The sequence below is a fragment of the Geotrypetes seraphini genome, chromosome 4 (assembly GCF_902459505.1).
Source record: "Geotrypetes seraphini chromosome 4, aGeoSer1.1, whole genome shotgun sequence".
Taxonomy (NCBI): Eukaryota; Metazoa; Chordata; class Amphibia; order Gymnophiona; family Dermophiidae; genus Geotrypetes; species Geotrypetes seraphini.
The window spans coordinates 238,318,987-238,336,434 of NC_047087.1; the positions used below are offsets into that span (position 1 = coordinate 238,318,987).

The 17,448-nt window shown below is 44.1% G+C and overlaps 1 protein-coding gene across 2 annotated transcripts in view; it reads left to right on the top strand.

Moving 5' to 3' along the window:
- RUFY2 (RUN and FYVE domain containing 2) overlaps window positions 1-17,448 on the top strand; it is a 127,900-nt gene that overhangs the window by 104,290 nt on the left and 6,162 nt on the right. For both annotated transcript variants that reach the window (XM_033941546.1, XM_033941547.1), the window contains exon 17: window positions 898-975. In XM_033941546.1, coding sequence (XP_033797437.1) covers window positions 898-975 — 78 coding nt within the window. The remainder of the gene's footprint in view (window positions 1-897; window positions 976-17,448) is intronic.

A 17,448-nucleotide genomic window follows, 5' to 3' on the forward strand; every position in this document is an offset into this window, starting at 1 on the left:
TTTTGTCATTCATTTGGTGACTGAAGATGAAACTTGGGTCAATCGCAGAGATCCTGAGTCCAAAATGGAGTCAATGCAGTGGAAGCACAAGTCATCCCCCACCCCAAAAGTTCAAGATGGAAAAATCGGCAGGCAAAGTCATGGCAACTGTCTTCTGGGATGCTGAAGGACTTTTGCTTCTGGAGTTCATGCCATAAGACAACCATCCTTTCATGTGTCCTTTACTATGCTTATTGTAGTTCTCCCTACATACCTTATGTATCAGTACATCATGTTCGTGTGTTTTTGTTGTAGTTAATAATTAAGACCCTGTTTTTAATTGTAAATCGCTTTGAATTAATGATATTGCGATACATCAAAATTTTAATAAAACTTGAAAACTTGATAACCAAGGAAAGTTATGCCAACACAGTGATCACTTTGCGGGAGTCAATCAAGGAGAAAAGACAAGGAAAACTCACAGCAGGCATGCTGCTTCTTCACGACAATGCACCGTTACACTTGTCACAACAGTCAAAGGCTGCCATCGGAGAATGTGGGTTTCAGCAGCTGAACCATCCACCTTACAGTCTGATCTGGCTCCCTCAGATTATTTCCTTTTCCAAGTTTTGGAGAAATGTCTCCATGGACAGTGGTTTTCAAGTGATGAAGATATCAAGGAAGCTGTGTCATCCTGGTTTGAAGATCAAATAGAATTATTTTCAAAGGGGTTAAGGGCATTCAAGGAAAAGTGGATGAAGTGTATGGAGCAATCAGGGGACTATATTAAAAAAAATTTTTGACAACTCTTCTTTCCTACTGAGATAGATAAATTATTGAATGCTCCTCATACACTCAAATAAATGTAAAGAAATAAATTGCATGATGCTGAAATAATGACATTTCTTGTCATTCTAGGGACAGGTATGGCTGAAAGACAAGGAAGCATCATACTGCAAGCTGTGTGAGAAGGAGTTCTCTCTCTCCCGGAGGAAGGTGAGTTGGGTGTTCTCTGAGCAGAATGGAATAGGAAGGTACAGGAATGTTTCATTTTCTGATGGCCAGGCTGAGATTGTATTTACTTCAGTCATAGCTTTAAAGGATACTTAATCCTGCAGAACTTCAGTCATAGCTTTAAAGGATACTTAATCCTGCAGAAGTAAAGGTGAAGTTTCAAATATATTAAAATAGAACACATTTCTGTGCCTATTTGAAATACAGCACTGAAGAGTTATGCAGGATATCAGGGGAAAAAAAAGAAATAACAATTTACTACTCAGGTGGAAGGCATACATGCAGTCTAAGATTGTACCTGAGGCAATTGGGGGTTAAGTGACTTGTCCAAGATCAGGAGGAGGAGCAATGGGATGTGAACTGGGCTTCTCTACTTCTTAGCCCACTGCTGTAACTATTAGGCTACTTAATTGTGTTGGGTAAGCAGGTGTTTCTCTTTTTGGATTTTATTACAATTTTTATGTGTACTGCTAGCCTGAAGGCAAGGCTGCCACAACCCTCTTTGTTGGTCTGGCCCTGTCAAAAGGTATATGTCAAATAAACCTGTACACTTTAAGCCTAATCTGTCACTTTGTGCAGTGATGCTTGTCAGCCTCATATGGGATACAGAACAGATCTCCTACTCAGTCTACATAGCTCTTCCTCCAGTTGTCTGAAAAAACTACATAATGCTTTCAGAAGAAGGGCAATGATGAAATTAGGGCTGCACATTTATCATGTAAATAACACAATTAATACATTAAAATTTTTTTTGTGTTAAAAATGTTAATGCAATTAATGGCTGTATCTTCTTTGCCCCTCTTCCCCCACCTCCAATAATCCATCATGGCTCCTTCCTACCCAGCAGCCCTTTCCTCCCCACCCCTCCTTGTTTACTCACATGGTTGTCAAGCTTCTGCTTTCTCCGCTCTGCACAGCAATGACAGCAGCAACAACTAACCGAAGGCAGGCATTCCCTTCTGTGTCACGCTACTGGTCCTGCCTATCCCAGAAATCACACAAGGCAATGTACCCACATCTGCCTGCCTTCACTTAGTTTGTTGATGCTATCACCACTGTGCAGAGCAGGCAAAGCAGCAGCTCAGTGAAAATGTCAATAAACAATTGGTGAGAAAATGTAGGGGGGAAGGGTTTTTTGATTTGAATATTAAATAAAGTATATAGGAATGGGGTTTATGGTAGGTTTTCTTGAATTTAAAGAATGTTATTGATTAGGGGGGAGGGGGGATAAATTCTGATATGGATTTTAACAGAATGTTAAGTGTTGTATTTGAGTTTAAAATGTTATAAATGCTATTATACTTATTGTAAATTTTTTTAAAATGAATAAAGAATTGGGGGAAAACCCCCACAATTGGTGGGGAGGAAAGGGAGATAGAGGGGCTTTACAGAATGATAAGGGGGAAGAGCAAGAGATGAGTCAATGCTGCTTGATGGAAAGAAGGGAGCAATGCTGGATAATGAGGGGAAAAGAAAGAGAAAGGGATGATGCTGGATTGGGGAAAGAGAAAGAGACTGGATAAATGTTATATCAGGGAGTGCTAGGGAGGTAAAATTCCTAGACGTAATAAATGACTGCTTCTTAGAGCAACTGGTCTGGGAACTGATGAGAGGGAGATCTATTTTAGATTTAATCCTTAGTGGAATGCAGGGTATGAGAGGTAACAGTGTTGGGTCTGTTGGAAAACGGTGGTCACAAAATGATCTTCTGTTACATCCCTTCTGGATTCAGTACACTAGGTGTTCAATCCCTTTCTGTAATCCAGGAGTTGCAGAAATCACAACACTTTTCTGAGCACATGCTCCTCCCACCTTAGAGAGAGAGAGAGAGAGAGTTAGAAGGTTGCTTTGGAGGCAGTTTTCAATTTCTGCAAGCAATCCGTGCAAAGGTCTTTTGGATTTGCTCTGCATCTTTTCTTTTTTTTGCTTAAAGTTCATCCTTTTTGGTGGCTTAAGTGCCTTGGGACCCCTTTGCAGTGGTCCTCTATTGGATTGTAGAGTGGATGTCCAGTACTGGTCGCGTACCTCAAGAAGGACATGGCGGTACTTGAGAGAGTCCAGAGAAGAGCAACTAAGCTAATAAAGGGTATGGGGGACCTCTCATATACTGACAGACTGAAAAAGCTGGGGCTTTTCTCGCTGGAAAAGCGACGACTTAGAGGAGACATGATAGAAACCTTCAAGATCATGAAGGGCATAGAAAAAGTGGACAGGGACAGATTTTTCAAACTATGGGGAACCTCAAGTACAAGGGGGCACTCAGAGAAATTGAAAGGGGAAAGGTTTAGAACAAATGCCAGGAAGTTCTTTTTCACCCAGAGGGTGGTGGATACATGGAACGCGCTACCGGAGGATGTGATAAGCAGAAGCACGCTACAGGGCTTCAGAGAAGGTCTGGACAGGTACCTGGAGGACAAAGGGATTGAGGGGTACAGATAAGAGTAGAGGTAAGGTTATAGGGATAGGATTAGAGGTAAATGGTAAAATTAGTCAGAGACCACTGTTCAGGCAGTGGGCCTGATGGGCCGCCGCGAGAGCAGACCGCTGGGCGAGATGGACCTCTGGTCTGTCTCAGCGGAGGCAACTTCTTATGTTCTTATGAGAAAGCATTTTGAAGTGGCTTCTTCTGGTATCAAGGCGGCAGCTGCTGCCTCATTTGCGGCACATGCCTTTCACACCAGATTGCGCAGTGTGCCCCCTGCAAATGTGGATGCCTCTCCCCAGCTTGTAATAGATGGTGTGGATTATGTAGCGGATGTTCTATATGATCTCATTCGAGTTCTAAATAAGGTCTCAGCTTACGCAGTGTCTGCGTGCCGGACTCTTTGGATCTGTCATTGGGCTGGGTGTGCTGCCTCCAAAGAAACTTTAAGCAGATTTCCTTTCAAGGGTCAACTTCTTTTTGGCAAAGGTCTTGATGACCTCATGGCCAGTGTTGCGGACCGCCGCCTTTAGTTTCCTGTGAACAAGTCTCACTGGACTTCGGGAGGGGACCATAGTAATTTTCATCGCTCCCTTTGTCAGGGATCCTCAGGCTTATCCTTCCAGCAGTATTCCAAGGGATATCATCACTGTTACAACAATTCCAATACCAGACATCCTCAGGTATCTGGATCCCAAACAGCTCCTACTCCTAAAAAGCCCCAATGACAACAGAAGTCAGGCAGGGCTTCCTCATACTGGGGACCGACTTTCTCAGTTTTACCAGAAGTGGACTTGCATATCCTTGGATCAGTGGATGCTAGACACCATTCGGGAAGGACAAAAGATAGATTTTTTTTGCCTACCTCTGGATTTGTTTATGGACTCACTGGCAGGTCAGCCGGAAATCAAAGGTCCACGCTACCCTACAGCATCTCTTGGACATCCAAGCCATATAACCTGTTCCAGAGTATGAATCGGGCTTCAGAAGATACTCATTATACTTCATCGTGCCAAAGAGAGGCTCAGAGGACTGGAGGCCCATTCTGGATCTCAAATTAGTCAATCACTTCCTGCGATTCCTCATTTCCGACTGGAAACCATGCGCACAGTCATTGCTGCTGTCTCTCTGGAGGAGTTTCTAGTGTCCTTGGATCTCATGGAGGCTTACCTCCATATTCCAATATTTCCGGAGCATCACAGCATTTCCATGTTCTGCAACAACATTTCCATTTTGCGGCTCTTTCTTTTGGGCTCGCAACAGCTCCCCGCACTTTTACCAAGGTGATGGTAGTTGTAGCAGCCTTTCTCTGCAGGCAGATCCATCTTTACGTGGACAACTGGTTGGACTGAGCTCTTTCTCAACAGGAGTGCAAACATGAGGTGGAGACAGTGGTATTTCTGCTACAGAGCTTGGGTTGGATTGTCAACTTCAGGAAAAGCCAGGTGACGCCATCACAGACATCGGAGTATCTGGGCCTTCTCTTCGATATCCAGCAGGGTTGTGTGTTTCTTCCTGAGCCAGGCAGACAGAAACTTCAGCAGCAGATCAGAGATCTCCTGGACTTTCCAGCCCCCGTGGCCTGGCCTTATCTGCAGGTACTAAGGTCCATGGCAGCCTCCTTGGAGGCAGGCCCCTGGGCCAGAGCGCACATGTTCCTCCTCTTTCACTGGTCTCCGCACATCATCTGCTGTGTTGGATGGAATCATCATGCAGCAGTCTGCACTAGTGGCTTCAGGGAGGGCTCTCCAACAGGGCAAGCTTTTTCGGATCCCAGAGTGGATAACTCTTATGATGCCAGCCTATTGGGTTGAGTTGCTCATTGCGGGGATCACTCCATTCAGGAGCAGTGGACTCCTTGTCAGGAGCATTGGTCGATCAATCGTCTGGAGCTTCAGCCGATTTGCCTGGCATTACTCGCTCTCCAGCCCACTTTTGAAGGACAAGCAGTGCGAGTGTTCTCAGACAATGCCATGGTGGTGGTTTATGTAAATTGTCAACGGGGCTCAAGAAGCGCTCCCTTGGGCCAGGAAGCTCGAATGCTGTTTCGCTGGGTGGAGTTACATTTTCTGTCTCTTGGCAGTGCACATGGCCAGAGTTGACATCATACAGGCAGACTTCCTCAGTCGACAAGTCCTGGACCTGGGAGACTGGTCCCTCTCACGGAAAGCGTTCTGTCTGATCATACAGCGCTGGGGTCAGCCCCAGATGGACTTGATGGCTTCAGCAGAGAACTCAAAGGTCACACACTTCTTCAGTCAAAGAACAGAGTGCCGAAGCTTAGGGCTGGATGCCTTGGTTGAGTCCTGGCTGGCTCACGAACTCCTTGGCCTCTGGTTTGTCAGGTTCTCTGCCAGATAACGACACATCCTGGCCTCATTACCCATGGTATGTGGATCTCATTCGTCTTTAGCGAGACAGGATGCTCAAACTCCCTCTTCATAACATCCTTCTTAGTCAGGGTCATGGAGAATCCATAGCGCTTTGGTCTTACAGCATGACTCTTGAGTGCTCCGCCTTGATGAGGCTTGATTATTCAGATGTGGTCATATAAACGCTTTTGAAGTCCAAGAAACCCTCAACTATGGCTTCGTATGTCAAGGCCTGGAAGGCTTTCCAACAATGGTATGCTAAGGATCAGGTGGGGCCTGAGCAGGCTCCCATTTTGGTGGTCCTGGCTTTTCTTCAGGCAGGTTTAGATAAGGGTTTAGTAGTGGCCTCCCTTAAAGTTCAGGTGACTGGCCTTTCGTGCTTCAGGGCCCACAGGGGTTCTAGTTCACTTACTGCTCATCCAGATGTTACCTGGTTTTTGAAGGGGGCACTTCGTTTGCGGCTTCCCTTGCATCATCCTTTCCATTAATGGAATCTTAACATCGTTCTACAGGGTCTTGTGGAAGCCCCATTCGAGCCATTAAAGGATGCTACTCTTTTGGATCTGATAATCAAGACTGCCTTTTTGGTCACCATTGTCTCGGCATGGCATATTTTTGAGCTTCAAGCTCTTATGTGCAGAGAACCCTTTCTCCGAATCATGGATGCAGGAATTGTTCTCTGTACTGTACCTTCTCCGGAGACAGGCAGGGGATATGCAGCCCCACTTAATTGGTGAAGCCTCTGACTGAGCCAAACAGCATCAGTACTCTCTCCCTTAGCTACAGTAAGCTTTTGAGCTTACTGAGCATGTGCAGGATTGCCTACTCCTCGAGCCCCCTCCCCTCCTCCTGTCAGTTTTTTTTCTGACCCGCTCTCTCTCCCTCTTCAGAGAAAAACACAAAAGATTACTAACCTTTTCCTATTGTGATAAATTTTACGTTACGCTGGTTCCAATCGTAATTATTTTAGCAAAGTTTTGTATTATTCACCGTTATCATTTACGGCTATTGTAAACACAATGGCCCAATAGATGGGACAAATGATAGGTGTACTGTATGTCCCATGCCATGGGACATACGATGGCAACGACATTTTTTGGAATGTCCTGTCATCCGGTATACATGATAGGAAAAGGCTAATATAATGATTTCTTGTCAGAAAACCTTAGTTTTCAAGCCCTTAGGCTCTAGGGCATCCTGTAAAAGAAATAAAGAAAATCTTAAAAGTCTACGAGTTACAGTTCACTAACTGTTTCCGCTGGCAGACTGCTTGAATTCAACAAACCGCAAGTATTTTCCCTGCCCAGTAAACAGGTGTAAAGAAAAAAAAAAAAAAAAGATGATGATGACATCGATCAATTCATGCTTCTCATACGGCGGTTGCTAGGACCATGAAGACTCTTTTCAATGTCAGTGCCTTCGACGATGCTACACACTGGCAAAGAAAAAACGCTAGGAAAATTTCTTCAGCTCCCTCTCCTCAGGGCCCCACTTTGGTTCTGGCGGGGGAAGGTAGCATACACCCGCTAAAGCTGACAAATTATAAAGCTGCGGCGGCGCCTCCAAGAAAGGACAAGGAAAAGAAAAAACTCCTGGTGGTACAGAGGCAAAACACCCCCTCTCCACCGTTGGCAACAACTTTGCTGAACAGGCTTCAGTGACCAGCTTCACAGCGGCGTCCTCTTCAAAAGGAATTCCTGCAGGCCCAGCTGTGGTCTCGCGGTCCTCTCCCTTGTTTTCCCTAACAGATTTGCCTGCAGCATTTGGGCCAAAGCAGGTGAAGAAGACTTCAAAACCTAAATGGATGCTTCCTTCGCTGGACAGTTACCTCCTAAACAGTTAGCCTTGTCTCCTTTAGTGCTAGCTGCTTCTTCTACTGATTCTCAGTCCTTTCAATCAATGGCTGGTTTTTTCACCATTTTCAAAAATTTATGCAGGAGAGTGTGGGATTTTTCCAACAAACAGTCCCTGCACCTTCTGGCTGTGTGAATCCTATACCCCCACGAGCTAACATAGGCATACTCCCTGTTATGGATTGGAGTCCTGGAACTCCCATTTGTTCCTCTCCAACCCAGGGCCCGTCATTTCCCAGGGAATGGCCGGACCAGCAAGAGTCTTTGCCTGAGGACTTAGAAGAACCTGATCAGCCTGTGCCCCAGCCAGCAGTCACAGAGGAGTACTCTTACCCAAGGTTTTTACAAAAGGTATCTTCTCTTCTCAGTCCTACTCCAGATACAACTCCTTCAGGAAGTAAGGATTTTCAAACCATCCTTCAATCCTGTAAGTCTCCAGTGAAAAATCTTGTTGCCTTGCCTCCAATCCTACAGGATCTTCAGCTTAATAATTGACAAAAGCCATGGTCAGTATCCACAGCTTCCAAGTGCCAGATGGCACCTGGTCATGATTCCCTTCAGCTTCCTCACCATTCTATAGTTTCGGAGTCAGCCATTAACAAGGGTACGGCTACCAGGTCCATCACTAATGCTCCTGGATTGTCGTCTCTTGGACTCTATAGGCCGCAAGGTCTATCAGGGTGCTATGCTCTTCGTCAGAATTATGGCCCATCAGCTCCAGTTTTTACATTTTCAGCACTCAATCTTTACAACAGCTGGAATCAATTTACAGGTGGTTCTTCAGGAATTCACTTACCATCTAATTAAAATAAACTACAACGCCTATGACATGATCACTAGGACAGCAGCTGTGGCCATAGCTGCCAGACGCACTGCATGGCTGAAGGCTTCAAATTTTAGGGAGGATCTTCATGACAGGCTGATGGATGCTTCTTGCTTAGGAGGCAGCCTTTTTGGCGCAAAGGTGAAGGACACCGTTTCTCAACTGAAGGAGGATTCCTCAGCCAGCCGAGAACTTTTGGCTACTCCCTCAAATCAGTCTAACCAATTTCATCGCCCTTCTTCTAATTATCCCTGCAGGAGAACGTATCAACCACAATAGTTCTTCCATCAATATTATCCAAGGAGGCGATTTACACCTTATGCCAGAGCTCCTTTGCAGCGTGCGCAGACATCTCAGTATCCTAGACAACGTCCTTGGGGCGGTAAGCAGCAGGCTGTCTCAACTCCCGACACTCAAGCCTGCTCCTAGTTTTTGACCATCTTCCAGTAGGGGGGCAGCTAACACAATTTTACTCAATTTGGCAGCAGATCACAAAAGACCAATGGGTCCTCAATATTGTGCTTCAGGGGTATCAACTAAATTTCCAATCCCGTACCCTGCCTTCCAGAGCTCCACCTCCATCCACAGTTCCTCTTCAATATGTGTCTCAATTGGCAACAGAAATCTCACTTCTTCTCACAAACAATGCCATAGAAGAAGTACCATCCATTCAACTCAATCAAGGGTTCTACTCAAAGTTTTTTCTTATCCCCAAGAAGACATAGAGTCTTCGTCCAACACTCGACCTCAGACCTCTCAATGTCTGCCTCAAAAGGGAAAAGTTCAGAATGCTCTCCCTTTTGGTGATTTTGCCTCTACTTCATCAGCACGATTGGTTAGCTGCCCTAGATCTCAAAGATGCTTACACGCATGTTCCCATTCATCCTTCCCAATGGAAATTTCTCAGATTCAAATTTCTCAATTGCCATTTCCAGCCATCAGCCCCACGAGTTTTCACCAAATGCCTGGCAGTGGTGGCAGCATATTTAAGAACGCAACATCCTATAGTGTTTCCATACCTGAATGATTGGCTATTACTGGCTCATTCCAAGGACCATCTTCTTTTCACCATTTAGACCACGGTACATACCTTGCAAAGTATGGGCTTCATCATCAACTTCGAAAAGTCCAAACTCATGCCAGTACGTACCCTAACTTTAATAGGAGCATTTCTGGACACCACCGCTGCAAAAAAGACATCAGGCAATCATACGATTGGCAACCCAAGCCAGACAGTGAACTCTGTTACCACCTCAAGATATTTTACGAGTGCTAGGCCACATAGCAGCCTCGCTTGCATTGGTGCCACATACCAGACTCCACATGCGCCCATTGCAGTGGCACCTCAAATTGCTCTGGAATCAGCATCTACACTTGCTGTCACAGCTGATTCCCATGCTGTCCAACATCAAAGATTCCTTTCTGTGGTGGATTCAATCCACCTCCCTTCAGGCGGGATGCCCTTTTCAACTCCTACCGCCTTATCTAACCATCACTACCAATGCTTCCACTCAGGGGTGGGGAGCACACTTCAACAAGCTTTGCATGCAGAGTTAGTGGACACCATCTGAGCAGTCCCTTCACATTAATCATCTGGAACTCAGAGCAGTGTTCTCTATGTGCTTCAAGCTTTTTGACACTGGATAAGTCACAAGAACATTCTCATTCAGACTGACAATCAAGTGACCATGTTCTATATAAACAAACAGGGCGGTTTCAGATCCCTCAAACTATGCAAAGAAGATTATCGCCTCTGGTCCTATGCCCTGACGCTCAACATCGATCTTCGTGCAGTCTACATTCTGGGGGATCAAAATATCCTGGCAGATTCCCTCAGCAGGAAACTCGACATACACGAATGAGCCCTCAATCCTGCAGTACAAACATCCATCTTCCATCAATGAGGGACTCCTCAGGTGGATCTCTTCGCTTCTCCAATCAATGCACAGTGCATCCTCTTTTGCTCCCTGCGTCCAGCGCCACGAGCTCTAGCCAGGGATGCCTTTTCATTTACATGGAACCACATTCTACTCTATGCGTTCCCACCATTCCCTCTCATCTCCAGAGTGCTTCAGAAAGTTTCAGCAGACAAAGCACATCTCATTCTCATTGCACCCAGGTAGCCTAGACAAGTCTGGTTTCCACTGCTTCTGGATCTACTGGATGCACCCCCAATACCCTTGGGCGACCATCCATCTCTTCTGTCTCAACACAACGGCCAACTGCTACATCCCAATCTCCACAGTCTGAGTCTCACGGCATGGAAATTGAGAGCTTACTCCTAACGGATCTCCCGCTTTCCCAGACTGTGAAAACAGTTCTTCTTGCAGCACGTCAACCTACTATGCAGAAATCATATGCAGCAAAATGGAAACGTTTTTCAGTAAGGGCTCAGGATCATGGTTTACAACCGTTCCATTGCCCGCTGGACCATGTCTTCACATATCTCCTGCTTTTGTCTGATTCAGGGCTCAAGATGAACTCTGTCAGACTTATCAGCAATTTCAGCATACCATTCGTTGATCAACAGTAAACCAATCTCACAATACCCTCTCATGGCATGTTTCCCAAGAGGTCTCAACAATCTTAGACCTCCATTGAAAACCCCTATTCCAGCATGGGACCTCAGTGTTGTGCTAAATCAATTGATGTCAGAGCCCTTCGAACCACTGGGTTCTGCCTCTCTCACCTTCCTTTCCTGGAAGACAGTCTTCTTGGCAGCGCTCACATCAGCTAGAAGAGTAAGTGAGCTTCAGGCCTATACATACTTGCAATTTTTTCCTAACAAGGTACAGCTCCAAACTCATCCGAAGTTCTTACTTAAAATGGTTTCAGATTTCCATCTCAACCAAACCATCATTGCCTTCATTTATCAATGAATGTTTTGTCTTCTTGACAAACAACCACACTCTCAAAATATTTGCAGCACATTAAACACACACACCACGTATATGCTAAGGAGTAATCCACAAATAGTCTCCTAAGAGTCTGAATAGAAACAAAATAGGGATTGGCAAGCAATAACCAAACGGCTTAATATTGTGAAAATTATCACGAGGTAGGTCTGAGAAGTTTTTTGACTCAGAGCTTCACTAAGAGATTGTCTGTATGTCCTGAGGTAGCTTTTTTGAAGCGAAACGCTGGCCATCGTCGACGGGTGGTATATTACATTACATTACATTAGTGATTTCTATTCCGCCATTACCTTGCGGTTCAAGGCGGATTACATCCAAACTAAAACAAGAATTACATTCAAAATTTGAAGGAATAGAATAAGCGATGACATAGAATTTTTTAGGTAATAAACGTTGGGTAAAGAGTTACCAAAGGGAAGTAGAGGTCTTTAGGAGATAAGAATAGGGTGAAATTATGGGTTTTAGATAATGTTTGGTAGATAAAAGAGTAATAGAGAGATCTAAGGGTAAATAGAGTGTTGGATATTGGGTTGGGATTGGTCGTGCTGGATAGGTTTAATGTGTTTTTTGAAGAGTATGGTTTTAATATCTCTCCTGAAGGCTTTGTAGTCTGTAGTTGAAGATAAGAGAGTGGTGATTTGTCTGTCCAGTTTAGCTGCTTTGGAGGCTATTAGGTTGTCATAAAGTTTTTTTCGTTTGACATCTTTGGATGATGGGTGAGTGAATAGTGAGTGGGATCTTCTGTGTCTGGTTGTGGAGGATTGATTTAGTCGGTTATTCCAGTAGGTTGGGCTTTCTCTGTTGAGAGCCTTGTAAAGTAAGCAGTAGAATTTGAAGTGCACTCTCACTTCTATTGGAAGCCAGTGCGAGTCATGATATGCCTCTGTGATATGGTCATATTTTTTTAGGAAATAGACAAGTCTCAGGGCTGTATTCTGTATTGTCTACAATTGCTTCATCATGGTCGCGGGACAAGGTAGGTATAGTATGTTGCAGTAGTCTATCATCCCAAGGATAAGAGATTGTACCAATAGTAGGAATTGCTTCTTTTCAAAGAATGTTCGGATTTTTCTTAGATTTCTCATGGTCATGAACGATGCCTTTATTATTTATAACTCTTCCAGACACAATCAGTATTGCTCTGATGAAGCATTAGCTGCTTAATCATTTCTGTAGTCTCTCAATGCAGCATAAACAACTTAGGGATTCTACTGCATTGCACAAGGCTTTTATATAGTGAAATATTATAGAGGAGGTTTTTTATGCCAGTGATTATATTAATCCCCATAATGCCTCCTATTTATCTACAATTTTAACATATTATTGGGTTGGAGGAGGGATTATGAGGCTTTTTCCTACCTCTTGATAATTTTCACAATATTAAGCCGTTTGGTTATTGCTTGCCAATCCCTATTTTATTTCTATTCAGACTCTTGGGAGACTATTTGTGGATTACTCCTTAGCATTCACGTGGTGTGTGTGTTTACTGTGCTGCAAATATTTTGAGAGTGTAGTTGTTTGTGATTTTCTAATTTTGTCTCATATAGGCTTGTGTGTGTTGGGTTGTTTTCTTAACACACATTTCTTCTTATGTGTCACCTTTTTTGACACTTACACAGTAACCTACACCATGTCTTTGTGACTCTCACCAGCACTGGTTCTACCCTTTTATGCTCAAGCATTGCAACACATTTTTCATAGTACACATGATTATAAATTGGTACCCACATCACCATTTGTACAATACATTCACACCAAATTGGTATTCACTTAATTACTTCAATTTATTTCATTTGTCACAATAGGTACACTCATCTATCACAATTTTCCTTCAGCCATTACATTCATCCATCAAGTAACACTCCTTTATATCTCAATAGGACCCCTGAGGAAGATGTTTTAATCGAAACATGGACCGTGTTGGGTCCTTGTTTCCCAAGAAAAAAGGTGGACCACATTTAAACAACTTTTTATTGACTCAGTAAAGTGCCTGCATCAAGTCCATCAGTTCTGCAGTTTCCTTTTTTGGTTTTCATTGGCAATCAGTTGAGACCATTTCTCACATTTTCTTCAAAACATATTCTACCCTTACTCTCTTACACCTCTTTTCTGGAATTTCTTTCACTAGTCTATGAATACCATAACCTTTCTCCAGATACAAAATTTTAATAAGGATTAAATCCTCCTGACTAAAAACCTTCTGGGATGGGGTTATTGCTTTTTTTTATAAAGTACTTAAGTAAAAAGTAAAAGTATTGACTTTAGAAATAGTGAGTAAAAGTAGAAAGTCTTATTCCCCCCCCTCCCAAAAAAAATACTCAAATAAAAGTAACAAAGTATAGCTTCTTAAAACTACTTTTTTATTACAAAGTAAAAAAGTATTCTTAACAAGTTGGGACATGTTACTTATTTAATCCTTCTTATTTGATTTTTTTTTTTAATCAAATACTGAGTAAAGGCCCAACAGTAGCCAATGTTCAAAATCATCATCAGCCATTTTACCTGTTTGACTAAACAACTGTCCAGCAACACAAAAAAAAATCACATGTAGTGATGGTTCATAAAGCAGTGTTTAGGTCAAAAAGATATCTTTGAGAACAGGATATCCAACAAATTCTGCCCCAGAATTTACATTGTTCGTGTAGGCAGACAGAATAGCTACAAATATCTGAATATTGAATAGACAAAGTTATTTAAAAAGGGTAAAACTTTTCTTCTCAGAACTTACGCTATTAAAATTTTTGCTGCAGCAATCATTTGAAAATGTAGAATCTATGTACCCAGTGAAGATGTCACTCAGGTTAAGTGGTGAGTTTCAAAGATAATGCGCTAATCCAAACCATAAGCAACTACAAAATACAGAAATGAGACATATATTTAACTTATAGTAACAGCGCAAACACCCTATTATACACACTCTTCTTCCTCTGTCAATCCTATGATGGAGCAAACACACACTCCTTCCTTCCTCTACCCTGTAAGTCCATTTGTATAGTGTGCGCACACACACACACCCCTCTCTCCTTCTCTGGTGAACCAAACAAACTCCTCCCTTCTGATGGAGCACCCACTCTCCCTTAATTTATAGTTCCCAGGCCAAAGAACTAATAACCGCCAGCAGGTGCTTTGTTAGAGTTGTCCTTTCAGACTGCAGGACAAACTCTGGGAGGCCACCGAGGGAGCCAGGGGTGGCAATTTTAGCTTATGCACTACCCTCCTCAAAACGGAGCTGCTCCCAGTGAGGGAAAGGAGATCCTCTCTGTGAGGTGTTTATACTGAGTCCAACATCTTACTTTCTGTTCCCCTGCACCCTTCCAAAATTCCTTACAGAGCAGCAGCAGAGCTACAACATCTGTATACTGCCTACTACAGAAGCTCCTTCTGATTCATCCCACCTCTGCATGTGCTGGTGATTTTAAATGGTGTTCACTTCCCCTTCTGCTGCTTCCCCTCTTCAGGCACCTGCTCATCAAACCTGACAGGGCTTTCCAAGTGATATCAAACACCAATTTGCTTCTAATTAGGCCCAAAAACATCTGAGCTGGGACCAAAAGTTTGGGTCTAATCAGATGCAAGCCATGCTTTACATCAGTGTTGTTCAATCTTTTTACACCTGTGGACCTGCAGAAATAAAATAATTATTTTGTGGACCGGCAAACTACTAAGACTGAAATTTAAAAAACCCATTTCCGCCCCGTCTCCGCAAGCTCGGTTCCCGCAAATGATCTGATCCCATCCGCACAAACCTGTTATGATTTTATATTGAACGTATTTTTATTAAAGTATAAAAAGAAACAATATTCTGTACAATTGTCATTTTATAAATACAAATATACAGAGCAAGGACCAACAAAATCGCTGTCTCCCCTGCCCTTCACATATATCCCCTCTACTATCAAGAAAACTGAACAAGCCAAATTATTACAGAATGCTACACAGAAATATCATGCTAACAGTGTACTGAAGTCACACATGACTGGAATAGTGTTAGGGGAGTGCCCCCTGGTCAAAGAGAGCCCTAAGCCAGCTGGAAGCTAAAGAAGCACTGCCTGGGCTTTGCAGTCCCCAGTTATGTCTCTAGCAGGATATATATTTCAAATCTGATATATTCTAATGACAAAATAGAAATAAAATGATTTTTTTCTACCTTTTGTTGTCTCTGGTTTCTGCTTTCATCTTCTTTTCACTCTTCCTTCCAGCATCTGCCCTGTCTTTTCAATCCAGCATCTGCCTGTTCCATCCACTGTCTGCCCCTTCCAGAAACTGTCTTTCTGCCCTTGCCATCTCTCCTCTAGACCCCTTCCCCTTTGGTCTGGCATCCATCATCTTCCCTCTGTTCCCTCATGGTCTGGTATCTTTCTCCTTTCATCTTTCTTTCCCTCCCCCTGTGGTTTTTAGCATCTCTCTCTTCTCATTTCCTCCGCTCAGATATGATATCTCTGTCTCCTTCTCCGTTCTCTGGCATCTCTCTCCCCTTTCCTTTTCTTCTCTGGTCTTCCTTCTTTATTTTCTGCCTCCGTCTAAATTAAATTCTTTCTTACTATGCAGTCCTCAATTTCCCTCTTTTCACTGTGTCTACCCACAGCATGCCACCCCTTTCCTTCACCCCTCCACTATCTCACTAACTCTATCTTCTTCCCCCATCCAGCATATGTCCTTTTTCTTTATCCCTCCTTCCATCCAGTATGTGTTCTCTTTCTCCACTTCCATTCAGCATTTGCTCTCCCTTCTCCCCACTTCCCTCATCTGCCCTCTTCTCTTTCCCCCACTTCCATCAACTCCCCCTTCTCCCCACTTCCATCATCTGCCCTCTTCTCTCTCCCTCTTCTCTCCACTTCCATCATCTGCCTCCTGCTCTCAATCTCTCCATCCACCACAGGCCCATCTCTCTCCCTTCTTTCCAATTTTGGCAACAAGACGAGCAACGCTGCCCCCCCCCCCTGTGATGACACTCAAGATCAGTAACGGCCCCTCCCCCAGCATCAACAGCACTTCAGATCGGCACCGCATTGCAGATCTGATGTGCTGTTGATGCCCGGGGAAGAGGAGGCCCGTTGCTGAACTTGAGTGCCTTTGCGGGGGGGAGGGGGCATTGCTGATCTTGAATTGCGTCACGAGGGGGGGCTGATGCCAATGCCGCCCATTGTCGTTGCAGCCCAGATGCTGATGGCCCCAATCCGATCTCCCCGGTCTTGCGCACACCAGTAGGAATTTTCTGCGGACCGGCGGTTAAAGAACAGTGCTTTACATCACTTGGAAAGCCCCAGTTTGATGAGCAGATGCCTGATGTCCAGTGCTGACTTGTTCTCCTAAAGCAGTGTTCTTCAACCACCGGTCCACAGAAATTTCCTGTTGGTCCACAGGGCCGGCATGTGCATCGGGCCCGAGAGTGCTCTTCAGCTGCTGGTCCGCGTTGCAATCGATGTGGCATTGTCTTCGGGCTGGCTTCTTCTTTCTCAGTGCTGCAGTGCACAAAGCCGTGGGCAGAGGCTCCTTCGCGTGTCCTACACCTGAACCGGAAGCCTTCTCTTTGATGTTGCAACATCAGAGGGAAGGCTTCCAGATGAGGCGCAGTATGCGTGAGGAGCCGCTGCCCATGGCTTTGTATACTGCAGCACTGAGGAAGAGGGAGCTGGCCCGAAGACAACACTGGGGGCAGACCAGAAGGCAAGGCACAGCATGGAGGGAGGGAGAGAACAACGGTAGGGGGAATGATTTTATTTTTTAATTTAGTGATTTACATCTGCTGTCTGTTCAGGAAGAAATGCATGCAGAGTTTTTCACCTTAGGATTTGTTTGTATATATTAGTACTTTTAGTTTTTGGTCTTGTATTTGCATGGGGTTATCTGTGTTCTGGTAGGAATGAATATTGAGAAGCATACAGTGCGCTTTGTGTAGTTTAATTTTGTGGTTAACAATTATGTGTTGTTAATACGATTATATTGTGTGTGTGTATATATATGAAAAATGAATGGAAAAAAATAGTGTTACAATTAGTACTATTATGGGGCGGGGTGGAGATGGGCGGGGTCTGACTCACGACTTAGCCTAGTGTTCTTCAACTGCCGG